Source organism: Coregonus lavaretus (assembly GCF_964263955.1).
Source record: "Coregonus lavaretus genome assembly, chromosome: 4".
Taxonomy (NCBI): Eukaryota; Metazoa; Chordata; class Actinopteri; order Salmoniformes; family Salmonidae; genus Coregonus; species Coregonus lavaretus.
The window spans coordinates 77,896,944-77,914,583 of NC_139991.1; the positions used below are offsets into that span (position 1 = coordinate 77,896,944).

The following is a 17,640-nucleotide window of genomic DNA, read 5'->3' on the forward strand; positions in this document are numbered from 1 at the left end:
TTTAAATATAAAAAACTGAAATATCACATTTACATAAGTATTCAGACCCTTCACTCAGTACTTTGCTGAAGCACCTTTGGCAGCGATTACAGCCTCAAGTCTTCTTGGGTATGACGCTACAAGCTTGGCACACCTCTATTTGGGGAGTTTCTCCCATTCTTCTCTGCAGATCCTCTCAAGCTCTGTCAGGTTGGATAGGGAGCGTTGCTGTACAGCTATATTTGCACATAAAGGCGTTTTCACCTCCATTTTTCGCATAATACATTTTACAGAAACAAAAAGATCCCACCATGTAGAATGAGCAAATTATCTCTTGGCATTTATAAAACTATACCGACACTTCCTATTTCTACAGCTGTCGCGATTTTGTTTTTTATACGGTATGACTTTACTTGCATAAAAACTGTGGATGGAAACGTGGTTACTGTTCCGACCAGCAAAATAAAGTTATGAACCGGTTCTAACCAAAAAAAGTACCAGTTTTTGTAGTTAATAAATCCTATGTGATACTCTAGTAGGCCTCTTCTTAACTAGCTTACACTCTTAGATTTAAAAAAAAATTATAGAACCAAAAATGGTTCAATCGCTTGCTTTGTACAGCGCATTCGGAAAGTATTCAGACCCCTTCCCTTTTTCCACATGTTGTTACATTACAGCCTTATTCTAAAATGGATTAAATATTATTATTATTTTTAACTGTTTTTTTGAAATGTTTGCAAATGTTAGCATTTGATAACATTACACCCAATCACTACATTACTGGTGGAGGGTTCTTATCAACAGACTAAAGCCATCTACATTTTCTACAAATGGAGAAAAAAAAAAGAACAGCTATTGCGAGTTAATTTTTGAATTCTCCGTATTGATTTAATTAATGAATATAAAAAGTTAAACAACAAAAACAATTGTTAAAAAAACTTTCCTGCTTTGTAAAACAGCCCTCCTTTATAAATAGCAAATATAAGTATACAATGAACATAACAGCAACCCATGCATTGTCCTCAATTTTCTCATTCTTCCATTTTGTATATGTTACAAATTGACATGTATTTGTATTTCTTATGAATAAGATGATAATTTCATCTCTCATAACCACACAATGACGTAGCTACATATCCGGATCACGTGTTTCCGGTCAGGCAGGAAGAGGCCTAGTGTTATTTCAACATATTTTATTTATATGTTTTGGAGAAGAAAAAAACATCTCGCACTATTCAGTTTGGCTAGTCGGAGTGGTCTATCGCTTGCTTTGACCCACATGATTGTTAGTAATATTAGCCCAAACAACTCCTTCCTTTATGCTAGAAGAAATAGCTATATGAAGTGTCTCCGGTGTAAAGGTAAGTGTTTCTGACAAGACAGAGAGAGAGGCGTCTCTTTGTTCTATGTATGAGTCTGATCGTACTAACGAACGTAGCTAGCTAACGTTAGCTTGCTAGCCGTAGACGAACGCTAACTTCATATTCGGGTTACTATTTATTTGAAATAACTGGATAGCTAGCAAGATAACTAACTAGCTCGGGTGTGTTATGTTACCAACGGCCCAGCTAGATAATGAACTGCAGAATGGTTGGAATGACTAGCCAGCCCAGAATTAACGTTATATAAACGTGCTACATTTGAGATTTTAGTCATTTAGCAGACACTCTTATCCAGAGCGACTTACAGTTAGTGAGTGCATTCATTTTTCATACTGGCCCCCCGTGGGAATCAAACCCACAACCCTGGCGTTGCAAGCGCCATGCTCTACCAACTGAGCTATACGGGACTAGCCACTGATAACGAAATGAACTATGAACAATATTTGGATGCTAAATATCCAACAACTGTAACAGTAGGCCGTTCTTTGCCTTAGCTGACTTATGCTGGGCAAACACTACACGACTTCTAAAATCTTAACAACTGGTCACATTTCCCCATGTCCTTGTCACAAATCTTTCATTCAGTCCATCCTCACATTACACTTTGATTCCCTAGTTGATCCTGCCTGCGTTTCTTGGTTGTCGAAGGAAAACAAATGTTGTATTAGTGTGCACATTATTATGTGCAGAAACATCAAAAAAAGTCAGAGGCGCAGAATATTGATTTAATATGATATTAAATTATCTTTTAGATTTCTGTCATGTAACGCAGATGTAATAATGGTTCGTTTTGCATGGCCTGTTGCCCCGGGTGAGTGGAGGTTTTTCCAAGGATTCTGTACCAAGGATTCGGTGTTCTGTCTTGCAGAAGGCATTGCTTTTGATAAAAAAAAAAAAAAAAAAAACGCTTTATCTGCCTCCGCAATGAAAACGAATTAGAAAATGCAAACATTTATTTTATGGAAAAGAGATGTATGTTTATGGATGATGCACCATGCTGCCTTGTTGACAAAATGACAGAGCAGTGCAGATTACTGTTCCATTTGAGAAGGGCTCGCCTCCCTCCCCGTTTTATCCAGATATGACAGGCATAGGCCTGGTGCCCCAGTCTCAGCATAATCGAATCACCCGTTGTTTTGGTCTCACATGCTGAATGCTCAACGTCTGTTGGCAGCATTCCTTGCCCAATCACGTCGTAGCACTGCTCATACTATAAAATGCACAACCAAAATTTAGGACATGTCAGAAAATTATCAGGACATCCGACAGGGGTCTGGAGAACGGAACAGCCATCATTGGTGCGATTCTCGACGTAATGATCCTAGCCCACGTTCATAGGATTTCACCCCGATCATTAAAATTAGTCTGGGACGGCAAAAACATGGCGAAATCGTGTTGTATATGCCCGGCATTAAGCCCTCTACAGACTGTACCATTTTAGCTGTCTTATGTCACGATTTAGCCGTCTCAGACGTTTCCACGTTGTGGGCAAATTCTTAGGTCGTAAACGACTGTTGGACGTCTTGGCTCGTTCAGTGTGACAGGGTCTAGGTCTGCCGATTTAAGTACCACTACGTGCAGTCGTATTGTTTTGGTATCACATGCTGAATGCAGTCGTAGGCTCCGACTAAGTTCTGGCAGTGTCTGGTGTTACGAGCCGATCCCGGTGACTGACCAATAGGAACGCGGCCGATCCCGGTGACTGACCAATAGGAACGCGGCCGATCCCGGTGACTGACCAATAGGAACGCGGCCGATCCCGGTGACTGACCAATAGGAACGCGGCCGGCACCGAGTATGCACACAATTAGTCCGAATAATATAATAGTACCGTTTAACCAGGTTGATAGGTTTGAATTAACATCGCACAGTGTGACGTGATAATCGTAAAAGACTGAATCCGACGTACAGTCTGCAAAGGCCTTAAACTCAACTCTACGACTTACGATGGAGTTGAGCAGCGATGAGTGTGAGCGGACTTTAGCTATCAGATTGTAACGGGCTAATGTGGTGCTCCGTTAGCCATTTACAGGATAGAAGGCAGGGCAAACCGGGTGTTCATTTCTGGTAGATCATCAAAATAAATAAATCACACCATGTTTTTGGACACATACAGCAGATTTTACCAGATGAAGTACAATACCATTGGAAATTAATGTTAAAAATTCAATTTTATATTCTTAACTTAAATTGAAAATGATGCTTTCACTGCTTCCGTTTTTAATGAGTGTTTGTCTTTTTGGTCTCTTCACAGACACCAAGCCCCTCCCCCTGCCACTCACAACAAGCCCCTCCCTTTGCCACTCACAACAAGCCCCTCCCTGTGCCACTCACAACAAGCCCCTCACAACAAGCCCCTCCCTGTGCCACTCACAACAAGCCCCTCACAACAAGCCCCTCCCTGTGCCACTCACAACAAGCCCCTCCCTGTGCCACTCACAACAAGCCCCTCACAACAAGCCCCTCCCTGTGCCACTCACAATAAGCCCCTCCCCGTGCCACTCACACAGACGCAAAGCCCCTCCCCGTGCCACACGAAAGATCATCTTCTTCCTCTATGACAACAAGCATTTTCAACTCGCTATTTTTGCATTTTAGGTTTTCATGGACACCGAAACACATTGAGACACTATTTTACTGTACTAGAGGAGAACTTACCCTTTGTAACGATGCCCTTTTAATGTCTCAACTCCCAACATGTCGAACAGAACAGACCCTAATAAAATGAGAGTATCAATGAAGATGTTATGGAAAGTTAATACTCCGTTTCTTGTTGCGCGCAGCATTACGGTACCACGTACCGCGAGCAGCATTTTAGCCAAAGACCATTATACTAGCATTTTATATAAGGAATTAGCAACTCGTTCTGAGAAATGAGCATCTTTTATCCAGGTAGGCCTCTTGATTTCAACATTTCAAGATGGACAGGAGGCTGTATACATAACTGTTCTACATTTTAGTCATTTAGCAGACGCTCTTATCCAGAGTGATTTACAGGAGTAATTAGGGTTAAGTGCCTTGCTCAAGGGCACATCGACAGATTTTTCACCTAGTCGGCTCGGGGATTAGAACCAGCAACCTTTCGGTTACTGGCACAACGCTCTTAACCACTAAGCTACCTGCCGCCCCCAGGTGGATAAATGTTAGCAAGCAAATAGATCATGTTGGTTCGACTTTAAATAGAAAGATTAGCTGGCTACTCACTAGCAGAAGGGCTTGTGCTTGAGAGATTGTTTGTTAATGCAGAAGGAGTAGCCCTTCATTGATTTAATCAGTTTTGGCAGGGGAGCATAGAACCAGAGTTGTTCTGGATCAAAAAGGGGTTTAGGTGTTGGGCGTGGCAGGGGGCGTGGTAATGTGCTCGGTCGGCCGTCCGCGTGGCTACATTTTAGAGGCCCCCATCTTGGCGCTGTAGAGGAATGTAAAAATGTTTAAGCTAATTTCCTGCAATTATACTAATTTCTCCATGGAGCTGACAATTTGTTTTTGCAATTGTAAGCTTTTCTACATACTTTATATCTGGTTTTAGCCGTTCTCGTATACACTTAAGTGTTTTTCCATCCTGAAATGTTTTAATAATAAAAAAGGACTTAAGCAACCGGAAAAATGCTTAGGTGGCCCGCCCTAGGATTACAATGGCAGAAAAATACCTGAATGCTATTTTTTTTGGGGAAAAACTATGGATTCCAAATCCAACTGCCAACTCTATAACAATCAGGACACATACAGTAAGCATTCAATAATGGATTTAAAGTGTCAAGTGGTAGTACACACTTCAAGTCTTTCTACTCCATAACAGTGGATTACGGGGCGCAGTTTGACAGACGTCACTTAAAACGTTACTTATCCAAAACTACGGAGCGCAATAAAATGTATGCAGTTACACAGGACAAACATATGTACAAGGTAGGCGTTAAAGTGTGGACTGACAGTGACTCGATGTAGTCGGAGGTGCAGTCCGGCCACACTCGTCGCTGCTCAACTCCGACGCGGAGTTCTGGGCTATCTTTGTCTGCGTGGTTGGGCCCGTCTTGACGGTTTTCTTCAGGCTGCAGACACTTTGGAGGCACTGGCTGGTTTCATAATTCACTTCCACACCTAGCCCAGCTTCTATATAGTGTAGACGGTTCTGATTTTAAAAGGTCATTGTTTGCATTACCGAGCGGAGCCCAGGTAAGGCTTGAATCCAATCGTTAGAATGCTACCAACCCCCTCCACCAAATCAAAGCCAAACATGGATGTCAGTGTTCTGCGGCATGATGTCACCCAATAGCGAGGCTGATTAGTTAGACCAGGAGTGTCAAAGTAATTTTTTTTTCTCCCGCGGGCCGCATTCATCGAGGTCTGTAGGGCTGCTCTTAAAATCGGTTGTATTTCCTCACGGTGAAAATGTTCAAAACATTGTCCTCTTCATCGCTGTTGGAATCCGTGACTCCCTTGACTGTTAGCAAGCTGGACTATAAATGTAGGTCCATTTTATAATTTTTTACACAGCTTCGATTTTAGGTTTTAGTCATTTCAATGTCGATTTTAAATAAAAAAACTGAAGTCAAACCACCTTGCGGGCCATGTTGAATTGGTTCCCTGAGCTAGACAAACGGGTGTGAAACACACGTGTGCACGCTAAGCGAGACACAACATGGAATCTATGTTTGGTTTTGATTTGGAGGGGGATGGTAGCATCTAACGATTTAATGTGGTTCTTTACTGTGCACTGCTCGGAAACGCAAACAACAACCTTTTTAAATCAGAACCGTCCACCGACCACAGATATAACCTCCGTCGTGGGAACAGCGTCGCCGCACAGGTACGGGTCGTCACATGTCTCGCAAAATGGCTCAATGTTATAGATCTAGACCAGAGCTCCACTGTCTCTGGCCTCCAGGTGGCTTAATGTTATAGATCTAGACCAGAGCTCCACTGTCTCTGGCCTCCAGGTGGCTTAATGTTATAGAGCTGGACCAGAGCTCCACTGTCTCTGGCCTCCAGGTGGCTTAATGTTATAGATCTAGACCAGAGCTCCACTGTCTCTGGCCTCCAGGTGGCTTAATGTTATAGAGCTGGACCAGAGCTCCACTGTCTCTGGCCTCCAGGTGGCTTAATGTTATAGATCTAGACCAGAGCTCCACTGTCTCTGGCCTCCAGGTGGCTTAATGTTATAGAGCTGGACCAGAGCTCCACTGTCTCTGGCCTCCAGGTGGCTTAATGTTATAGATCTAGACCAGAGCTCCACTGTCTCTGGCCTCCAGGTGGCTCAATGTTATAGAGCTAGACCAGAGCTCCACTGTCTCTGGCCTCCAGGTGGCTCAATGTTATAGATCTAGACCAGAGCTCCACTGTCTCTGGCCTCCAGGTGGCTCAATGTTATAGATCTAGACCAGAGCTCCACTGTCTCTGGCCTCCAGGTGGCTCAATGTTACAGGACATGGGTTACTCCACACCAATACCTCCAATCACCAGGATAATGTGTGTTGGGGTTTGAACTAGCTTTACTGTTTAAATGATTGTGTAATGTATAGACAGGTCTACATTAACGTAGACTATACTCCTACATATAGCACTGTTGTTTAGCTATCCAGACCCAGGACCCACTGTGGTCCTCTGTAGCTCAGCTGGTAGAGCACGGCGCTTGTAACGCCAGGGTAGTGGGTTCGATCCCCGGGACCACCCATACGTAAAAATGTATGCGCACATGACTGTAAGTCGCTTTGGATAAAAGCGTCTGCTAAATGGTATATTATTATTATTATTATTATTATAATAGTGTACCTAACCAAAGCTTCTAATATACATTTTTCCATAGGGGAAACGGCTCCAACTCATGATGGAAGACTGCTTGCACACCTCTTCAGAGAACCTGTCTAAGTTGGTCCGATGGGCCCACAGTCACGGCACCATCTGTGCTCTCATCCCGAACCTCAAACACCTGCTTACTGAGGGTTCCCATGGGAACCTGACCGCTATGTGGGGGTGCAGCGCTGGCCACGCCTACCACTGGCCCCTCACCACCACCTGTAAGACAGGCCAGAAGGTGGGCGTGTTTTTAGTCCCAGATGTGTTTGTGATTGACAAGCTGAACGTGTTTGGGTTGAAACAGACTGGAACCCAGGCTAGGCATACACTCAGCGGCCAGTTTACACCACCCCGTTCACAAAAATGGTTTGCTCCTACAGACAGTGAGTCACGTGGCTGTGGCCTGCTATATAGAGCAGACAGGCATCGAGGCATTCAGTTACTGTTCAATTGGAAGTTAGAATGGGCAGAACAAGTGACCTAAGAGACTTTGAGCGTGGTATGATCGTCGGTGCCAGGCGGACTGGTTCCAGTATCTCAGAAACGGCCTCCTGGGCTTGTTTTTCACACACGCCAGTGTCTAGGGTTTACTGAGAATGGTGCGACAAACAAAAAAACATCCGGTCAGCGGCAGTCCTGTTGCCAAAAAACAGCTCTTTGATGAGATGTCGAAGGAGAATGGCAAGAATGGTGCAAGCTAAAAGGAGGGCCACGAACAGGCAAATAACGATGTTTTCCTGGCACACGTTATGTCCCTTGATACCAATTGAGCAACCTTCCATGCCCCGAAGAAGTCTGGCTTTTCTGGAGGCAAAGGGGGGTCCGACCCGGTACTATAAGAGTGAACCTATAAACTGGCCCCTGAGTGTATGTGTCTTTCTATAAATAATGGGGCAAATGTCTGACATTGGGAGAAACATTTCTAAATGCTTTGAAACTAAAATAAAAATGATTTTCATGCAGTTCCACGTGTGAACTCAGAGGAATATTGTCCCATCCCTCCACCTATAGAACAACACAGCCCTAGGGCTAGACATCCTTTAAGCAGGGCTCATACACACATTGGCAAGTCAAATTCAAGGACTTTCAGGCACTTTTTCAAGCACTTCATTGTAATTTTCAAGGACCTCCAATGTTATACAATTGTATAATTTATATAACTGTACATAGAGGGCCTAATATAGAATCATGCAAAAAGTGTAGAAAAAAAGTATGTCATTATCACTTTAAGAATAATGACTTTTTTTGGCCTTGCCAATGCATTGATATTGAAATTATTATTACATTCTAAAATATGTGAGAATAATGTGGACATTGGCTGAATAAATAGATTGGATGCATGGCGATTGTTCTGTAGCCAATGTCAAATCAAATGCATTTAAAAAGCCCTTTTTACATCAGCAGATGTCACAAAGTGCTTAAACAACAACCCAGCCTAAAACCCCAAACAGCAAGCAATGCAGATGTAGGGGCACATAATAAAGCCATGTAGCTTGAATCTCACCATCGCTGTTTTATGATAATGAGAAAGTGACCAAAAAACAGGTTCCTTTTTTAATGGAAGGATTTGTATGGAAAGCCAAGTTGAAGCCAACAGATGTTTTAGTCCTCAGAATAACCATATGGTTTTACCGCCACAGAGTAGCTCAACACCCTTCAACCGAGTAGCTCAACGCCCTTCAACAGAGTAGCTCAACGCCCTTCAACAGAGTAGCTCAACACCCTTCAACCGAGTAGCTCAACGCCCTTCAACAGAGTAGCTCAACGCCCTTCAACAGAGTAGCTCAATACCCTTCAACCGAGTAGCTCAACGCCCTTCAACAGAGTAGCTCAACGCCCTTCAACAGAGTAGCTCAACGCCCTTCAACAGAGTAGCTCAACGCCCTTCAAACGAGTAGCTCAACGCCCTTCAAACGAGTAGCTCAACGCCCTTCAACAGAGTAGCTCAACGCCCTTCAACAGAGTAGCTCAACGCCCTTCAACAGAGTAGCTCAACGCCCTTCAACAGAGTAGCTCAAGGCCCTTCAACAGAGTAGCTCAAGGCCCTTCAACAGAGTAGCTCAAGGCCCTTCAACAGAGTAGCTCAAGGCCCTTCAACAGAGTAGCTCAAGGCCCTTCAACAGAGTAGCTCAAGGCCCTTCAACAGAGTAGCTCAAGGCCCTTCAACAGAGTAGCTCAAGGCCCTTCAACAGAGTAGCTCAACGCCCTTCAACAGAGTAGCTCAACGCCCTTCAACAGAGTAGCTCAACAGAGTAGCTCAACGCCCTTCAACAGAGTAGCTCAAGGCCCTTCAACAGAGTAGCTCAAGGCCCTTCAACAGAGTAGCTCAAGGCCCTTCAACAGAGTAGCTCAAGGCCCTTCAACAGAGTAGCTCAAGGCCCTTCAACAGAGTAGCTCAAGGCCCTTCAACAGAGTAGCTCAAGGCCCTTCAACAGAGTAGCTCAAGGCCCTTCAACAGAGTAGCTCAATGCCCTTCAACAGAGTAGCTCAAGGCCCTTCAACAGAGTAGCTCAAGGCCCTTCAACAGAGTAGCTCAAGGCCCTTCAACAGAGTAGCTCAAGGCCCTTCAACAGAGTAGCTCAACGCCCTTCAACAGAGTAGCTCATCAGAGTAGCTCAAGGCCCTTCAACAGAGTAGCTCAACGCCCTTCAACAGAGTAGCTCAAGGCCCTTCAACAGAGTAGCTCAACGCCCTTCAACAGAGTAGCTCAACAGAGTAGCTCAAGGCCCTTCAACAGAGTAGCTCAACGCCCTTCAACAGAGTAGCTCAACAGAGTAGCTCAACGCCCTTCAACAGAGTAGCTCAACGTCCTTCAACAGAGTAGCTCAACGCCCTTCAACAGAGTAGCTCAAGGCCCTTCAACAGAGTAGCTCAAGGCCCTTCAACAGAGTAGCTCAACGCCCTTCAACAGAGTAGCTCAAGGCCCTTCAACAGAGTAGCTCAACGCCCTTCAACAGAGTAGCTCAACAGAGTAGCTCAAGGCCCTTCAACAGAGTAGCTCAACGCCCTTCAACAGAGTAGCTCAACAGAGTAGCTCAAGGCCCTTCAACAGAGTAGCTCAAGGCCCTTCAACAGAGTAGCTCAAGGCCCTTCAACAGAGTAGCTCAAGGCCCTTCAACAGAGTAGCTCAACGCCCTTCAACAGAGTAGCTCAACGCCCTTCAACAGAGTAGCTCAACGCCCTTCAACAGAGTAGCTCAAGGCCCTTCAACAGAGTAGCTCAAGGCCCTTCAACAGAGTAGCTCAAGGCCCTTCAACAGAGTAGCTCAACGCCCTTCAACAGAGTAGCTCAACGCCCTTCAACAGAGTAGCTCAACAGAGTAGCTCAACGCCCTTCAACAGAGTAGCTCAACGCCCTTCAACAGAGTAGCTCAACGCCCTTCAACAGAGTAGCTCAACGCCCTTCAACAGAGTAGCTCAACGCCCTTCAACAGAGTAGCTCAACGCCCTTCAACAGAGTAGCTCAACGCCCTTCAACAGAGTAGCTCAAGGCCCTTCAACAGAGTAGCTCAAGGCCCTTCAACAGAGTAGCTCAAGGCCCTTCAACAGAGTAGCTCAAGGCCCTTCAACAGAGTAGCTCAAGGCCCTTCAACAGAGTAGCTCAAGGCCCTTCAACAGAGTAGCTCAAGGCCCTTCAACAGAGTAGCTCAAGGCCCTTCAACAGAGTAGCTCAAGGCCCTTCAACAGAGTAGCTCAAGGCCCTTCAACAGAGTAGCTCAAGGCCCTTCAACAGAGTAGCTCAAGGCCCTTCAACAGAGTAGCTCAAGGCCCTTCAACAGAGTAGCTCAAGGCCCTTCAACAGAGTAGCTCAAGGCCCTTCAACAGAGTAGCTCAAGGCCCTTCAACAGAGTAGCTCAACGCCCTTCAACAGAGTAGCTCAACAGAGTAGCTCAACGCCCTTCAACAGAGTAGCTCAACGCCCTTCAACAGAGTAGCTCAACGCCCTTCAACAGAGTAGCTCAACGCCCTTCAACAGAGTAGCTCAAGGCCCTTCCATTGAAGCGACGGTAAACAAACATCTCTCAAGCTCCTTGTATTGTTTTTAAAATTGTAGGTGTAACATGGAAAACAAATTGTCCTGTTATTTCATTACCAGGTCATACTGTGAAGAAGCCATCTAGGCTATGTCATTTGTTGTCATTATATCCAGAATATTTAATAGTAATAGTGTTGGGTGTTGAGCAATAGTCTATCCTACACAGTTATGCACAGTAGACTCTGTGTCCAATCTGAGGCACTAAAACATATGAAAACATGAAGTCATGACCTTGATGCTTTTTCTGTTGAATCTAACGAGATCCTGCTGTAAATCGAGCAGACAACACCAAATTATCAACATCAATTCGCTAGGGATATTAGATCCAATGTGGATCCAGGCACAACTGTTTTCACCGGGTGTGCACAGATTGAGACACCAAAATATTCCTGACGTTCCTCAAACCCCTTTTTTCCAGCGCTTGGCCTGTTGCTTCGCATGCACAATCACATCAGCTCTTCGTCATTTGACTGTCATTCGGAAAATTCCTTGCTGAAATCAGATGTGTGAAAATATCACCGCGTAATTAATCAGCTGGACATCAAATGCACATCCGACAAGTATTATGCATAATTATTGAAGAACCCACGTTAATGAAAGTATCGATGTAGGTTTTAAGGATCAAGGTAAGGTGACTCTTGCCGTTAGAAGCATTCCATTTATTTGTGTGTCCATAAAAACCGTATTAACATAAGAAAACACTAAATGTTACACTGCATTTCTGAGATCTCTATACAAAAACTGTCCAACAGCTAGATACAGGGATCAAGTTCAATGTCTAATTTAAGCTGATTTTAATTCTTAATATGATATAACGTCAATTTACACTGCCAAATATTCAAGGTCAGAAAAGTAATGTTTTATGTCACACGATTTTGGACAAATCCGTCAAGACACCAACCATGATAAAGGGTTAAACAGGTTTTAAATCATCATGTTGTTCATTATAGATAGCTATGATGTTATTGATTATGATCCCCCCCCATCTTCATGTAATGACATTAAAAAGTTGTCAAGGAAATCCTCACTGGTGCCCTAGGTTATAGAAAGACCATATATACCGTGCGTACGGAAAGTATTCAGACCCCTCGACTTTTTCCACATTTTGTTTCGTTACAGCCTTATTCTAAAATGGATAACGTTTTTTTTCCCCCTCATCAATCGACAAACATTACATTTACATTTACGTCATTTAGCAGACGCTCTTATCCAGAGCGACTTACATTTCCCTATAATGACAAAGCAAAAACAGGTTTTTAGAAATGTTTGCACATTTATATATAAAAAAAGAAAAAAACTGAAATCAAATTTACATAAGTATTCAGACCTTTTACTCGTTACTTTGTTGAAGCACCTTTGGCAGCGATTTACAGCCTTTACAGTCTCGATTCTTCTTGGGTAGGACGCTACAAGCTTGGCACACCTGTATTTGGGGAGTTTTTCCCATTCTTCTCTGCAGATCCTCTCAAGCTCTCTCAGGTTGGATGGGGAGCGTCGCTGCACAGCTATTTTCAGGTCTCTCCAGAGATGTTCGATCGGGTTCAAGTCTGGGCTCTGGCTGGGCCACTCAAGGACATTCAGAGACTTGTCCCGAAGCCACTCCTGCGTTGTCTTGTGCTTAGGGTCGTTGTCCTGTAGGAAGGTGAACCTTTGCCCCAGTTTGAGGTCCTGAGCGCTCTGGAGCAGGTTTTCATTAAGTATCTCTCTGTTCTTTGCTCTGTTCCTTTCCCTCGATCCTGACCAGTCTCCCAGTCCCTGCCACTGAAAAACATCCCCACAGCATGATGCTGCCACCACCATGCTTCACCGTAGGGATGGTGCCAGGTTGTCTCCCGATGTGACGCTTGGCATTCAGGCCAAAGAGTTCAATCTTGGTTTCATCAGACCAGAGAATCTTGTTTCTCATGGTCAGAGTCCTTTAGGTGCCTTTTGGCAAACTCCAAGCGGGCTGTCATGTGCCTTTTTACTGAAGAGTGGCTTCCGTCTGGCCACTCTACCATAAATGCCTGAATGGTGGAGTGCTGCAGAGATGGTTGTCCTTCTGGAAGGTTCTCCCATCTCCACAGAGGAACTCTGGAGCTCTGTCAGAGTGACCATCGGGTTCTTGGTCACCTCCCTGACCAAGGCCCTTCTCCCTCGATTGCTCAGTTTGGCCGAGTAGCCAGCTCTAGGAAGAGTCTGGGTGGTTCCAAACTTCTTTCATTTAAGAATGATGGAGGCCACTGTGTTCTTGGGGACCTTCAATGCTGCAGAATGTTTTGATACCCTTCCTCAGATCTGTGCCTCAACACAATCCTGTCTCGGAGCTCTACGGACAATTCCTTCGACCTCATGGCTTGGTTTTTGCTCTGACATGCACTGTCAACTGTGGGACCTTTATATAGACAGGTGTGTACCTTTTCCAAATCATGTCCAATCAATTGAATTTACCACAGGTGGACTCCAAGTTGTAGAAACATCTCAAGGATGCTCAATGGAAACAGGATGCACCTGAGCTCAATTTCGAGTCTCATAGCAAAGGGTCTGAATACTTATGTAAATAAGTATCTGTTTTTTATTTTTAATACATTTGCAAACATTTCTAAAAACCTGTTTTTGCTTTGTCATTATGGGGTATTGTGTGTAGATTGATGAGGGGAAAAATGTATTTAATCAATTTTAGAGAAAGGCTGTAACATAACAATGTGTAAAAAGTCAAGGGGTCTGAATACTTTCAGAATAAACTGTATTCTCTGTATATTCTGTTAATTGTTGTCAGCGCCATTCCACCAGGTCAAATTCCTGGTCCATGTAAAATGTACTTGGTGATTCTGATTCTAAAGGAGCGGGGTGGCTGCTACCAGGACAGCCGTAGCATCAACTCCGACAGCCTCAGTGTCCAGGGAGGGGCCTCGGCCCGCCAGAGCAGCCCAGGAGGAGATAGGTTTCTGGGCCGATCCACCAAGGCCAAGGGGGGCGACAGCAGCCAGACACGGGACTCCTGCGACTTCTCCAACTGCAGCGACGACAACACTGAGGCGGACGACAACACGGAGGAGTATAACAGCAACCTGTTCGATATCGTCTGCGAGTCCTCAGCCACGACGGACGAGGATGGAGACATGGACTACGAGCCTCATCACAGACCCAGGAAGAGGGGTCCCCCTGGGGGGTCTGAGTCGGTGAAGAGGATTAAGCAGGAGACTGCTGAGGACACAGGGCCTATAGCCCAGCTAGCAGCAGCACCAGCAGTCTCCCAGTCCCCAAAGCCTGATAACTCCCACCATGCCTTGCCACACAAACCCTACCAGCTGGACACTTTGGTTGGTGGTGTGTCGTCGTCTCTGCTGGGAGGGCGCTCCTTTCCTCAAAAACCTCTCTCCAGCTCTGTCTCCAAACCTCCCATGATGAGCACTGGTTCTCCCAGACACCACGACCCGTCCTCGTTGTCGACCCAGGCCCTGAGCACCCTCCCTGGGGCAGGTAGTGAGTTGATGGAGGGTTTGGCCCCGGAGGACCTGCTGAAGCCTGGAGGATCCGAGGGGCCGTTTGGGTACCTGACTCCCTCCTCCCCCAGTGGGATGAAAGCTGAACTGGACCTCCTGGGAGCAGAGACCAAAGGAGAGGCTACAGGTACAGTTAACATCCCTCTTTCTAACTCCCTGTAACGTCTCTCTCTCTCCATCCCTCTCCCTCCCTCCAACTGCTCTCTCTCCCTCCAACTGCTCTCCCTCCCTCCAACTGCTCTCCCTCCCTCTGTTAACTGCTCTCTCTCCCTCTCATTAACGGCACTCTCCCTCTCTAACATCTTTCACTCCATCTCTGTCTCGCTCTCACTCCATCCCTCTCTCTCTCAAATTCAATTCAATTTAAGGGTTTTATTGGCATGGGAAACGTGTGTTAACATTGCCAAAGCAAGTGAAGTAGATAATAAACAAAAGTGAAATAATTAATAAATATTAACAGTAAACATTACAACAGTTCCAAAAGAATAAAGACGTTTCAAATGTCATATTATGTCTATATACAGTGTTGTAATGATGTGAAAATACTTAAAGTACAAAGGGAAAATAAATCAACATAAATATGGGTTGTATTTACAATGGTGTTTGTTCTTCACTGGTTGCCCTTTTCTTGTGGCAACAGGTCACAAATCTTGCTGCTGTGATGGTACACTGTGGTATTTCACCCAGTAGATAAGGGAGTTTATCAAAATTGGGTTTGTTTTCTAATTCTTTGTGGATCGCTGTAATCTGAGGGAAATATGTGTCTCTAATATGGTCATACATTTGGCAGGAAGTTAGGAAGTGCAGCTCAGTTTCCACCTCATTTTGTGGGCAGTGTGCACATAGGCAGACCTGGCTCTCAAGAGAAGACAGGCTAAGGCGGCCTTTCTCAATAGCAAGGCTATGCTCACTGAGCCTGTACATAGTAAAAGCTTTCCTCTCTCTCTCTCACTGCGCTCTCTCTCACTGCGCTCTCTCTCACTGCGCTCTTTCGCTCTCTCTCTCTCACTGCGCTCTCTCTCTCACTGCGCTCTCTCGCTCTCTCACTGCGCTCTCACTGCGCTCTCTCGCTCACTCTCTCGCTCTCTCTCTCACTGCGCTCTCACTGCGCTCTCACTGCGCTCTCTCGCTCTCTCGCTCTCTCTCTCACTGCGCTCTCTCGCTCTCTCTCACTGTGCTCTCTCTCTCACTGCTCTCTCTCTCACTGCGATCTCTCGCTCTCTCTCACTGCGCTCTCTCGCTCTCTCTCTCACTGCGCTCGCTCTCTCTCTCTCACTGCGCTCTCTCTCTCTCTCTCTCTCACTGCGCTCTCTCACTGCGCTCTCTCTCACTGCGCTCTCTCTCACTGCACTCTCTCACTGCGCTCTCTCGCTCTCTCTCACTGCGCTCTCTCGCTCTCTCTCACTGCGCTCTCTCGCTCTCTCTCACTGCGCTCTCTCGCTCTCTCTCACTGCGCTCTCTCGCTCTCTCACTGCGCTCTCTCGCTCTCTCTCACTGCGCTCTCTCACTGCCCTCTCTCGCTCTCTCTCTCACTGCGCTCTCTCGCTCTCTCTCACTGCGCTCTCTCGCTCTCTCTCTCACTGCGCTCTCTCTCTCTCTCTCACTGCGCTCTCTCGCTCTCTCTCTCTCTCTCTCTCACTGCGCTCTCTCGCTCTCTCTCTCTCTCTCTCACTGCGCTCTCACTGCGCTCTCACTGCGCTCTCACTGCGCTCTCTCGCTCTCTCTCTCACTGCGCTCTCTCGCTCTCTCTCACTGTGCTCTCTCTCTCACTGTGCTCTCTCTCACTGCTCTCTCTCTCACTGCGATCTCTCGCTCTCTCTCACTGCGCTCTCTCTCTCTCTCACTGCGCTCTCTCGCTCTCTCACTGCGCTCTCTTGCTCTCTCTCACTGCGCTCTCACTGCGCCCTCTCGCTCTCTCTCACTGCGCTCTCTCGCTCTCTCTCACTGCGCTCTCTCTCACTGCGCTCTCTCTCACTGCGCTCTCTCTCACTGCGCTCTCTCTCACTGCGCTCTCTCTCACTGCGCTCTCTCTCACTGCGCTCTCTCACTGCACTCTCACTGCGCTCTCTCGCTCTCTCTCACTGCGCTCTCTCGCTCTCTCTCACTGCGCTCTCTCGCTATCTCTCTCACTGCGCTCTCTCGCTCTCTCTCTCACTGCGCTCTCTCGCTCTCTCTCTCACTGCTCTCTCTCACTGCGCTCGCTCGCTCTCGCTCACTGCGCTCTCTCGCTCTCTCTCACTGCGCTCTCGCTCTCTCTCTCACTGCGCTCTCTCGCTCTCTCTCTCACTGCGCTCTCTCGCTCTCTCTCTCACTGCGCTCTCTCGCCCTCTCTCACTGCGCTCTCTCGCGCTCTCTCACTGCGCTCTCTCGCTCTCTCTCACTTCGCTCTCTCTCACTGCGCTCTCTCGCTCGCTCTCTCACTGCGCTCTCTCTCTCACTGCGCTCTCTCGCTCTCTCTCTCACTGCGCTCTCTCGCTCTCTCTCTCACTGCGCTCTCTCTCACTGCGCTCTCTCGCTCTCTCTCACTGTTCTCTCTCACTGCGCTCTCTCTCACTGCGCTCTCTCTCACTGCGCGCTCCCTCTCTCACTGCGCTCTCTCGCTCCCTCTCTCACTGCGCTCTCTCGCTCCCTCTCTCACTGCGCTCTCTCGCTCTCTCTCTCACTGCGCTCTCTCTCTCCCTGCGCTCTCTCGCTCTCTCTCTCCCTGCGCTCTCTCGCTCTCTCTCTCACTGCGCTCTCTCGCTCGCTCTCTCACTGCGCTCTCTCTCACTGTGCTCTCTCTCTCACTGCGCTCTTTCTCTCACTGCGCTCTCTCTCTCACTGCGCTCTCTCTCTCACTGCGCTCTCTCTCACTGCACTCTCTCTCACTGCGCTCTCTCTCTCACTGCGATCTCTCTCTCACTGCGCTCTCTCGCTCTCTCTCACTGCGCTCTCTCGCTCTCTCTCACTGCGCTCTCTCGCTCTCT

General features: G+C 46.6%; 1 protein-coding gene across 3 annotated transcripts in view; it reads left to right on the plus strand.

Moving 5' to 3' along the window:
- The first annotated feature begins 1,137 nt into the window (after positions 1–1,137).
- LOC311128468 (uncharacterized protein) overlaps positions 1,138–17,640 on the plus strand; it is a 41,710-nt gene continuing 25,207 nt past the window's right edge. The window contains exons 1-3 of one of the 3 annotated variants that reach the window (XM_084160625.1): positions 1,138–1,340; positions 7,165–7,392; positions 14,012–14,801. In XM_084160625.1, coding sequence (XP_084016751.1) covers positions 7,183–7,392; positions 14,012–14,801 — 1,000 coding nt within the window. In that variant the 5' untranslated portion in view covers positions 1,138–1,340; positions 7,165–7,182. The remainder of the gene's footprint in view (positions 1,341–7,164; positions 7,393–14,011; positions 14,802–17,640) is intronic. The other 2 variants (XM_084160626.1, XM_084160627.1) reach the window with 2 other exon arrangements.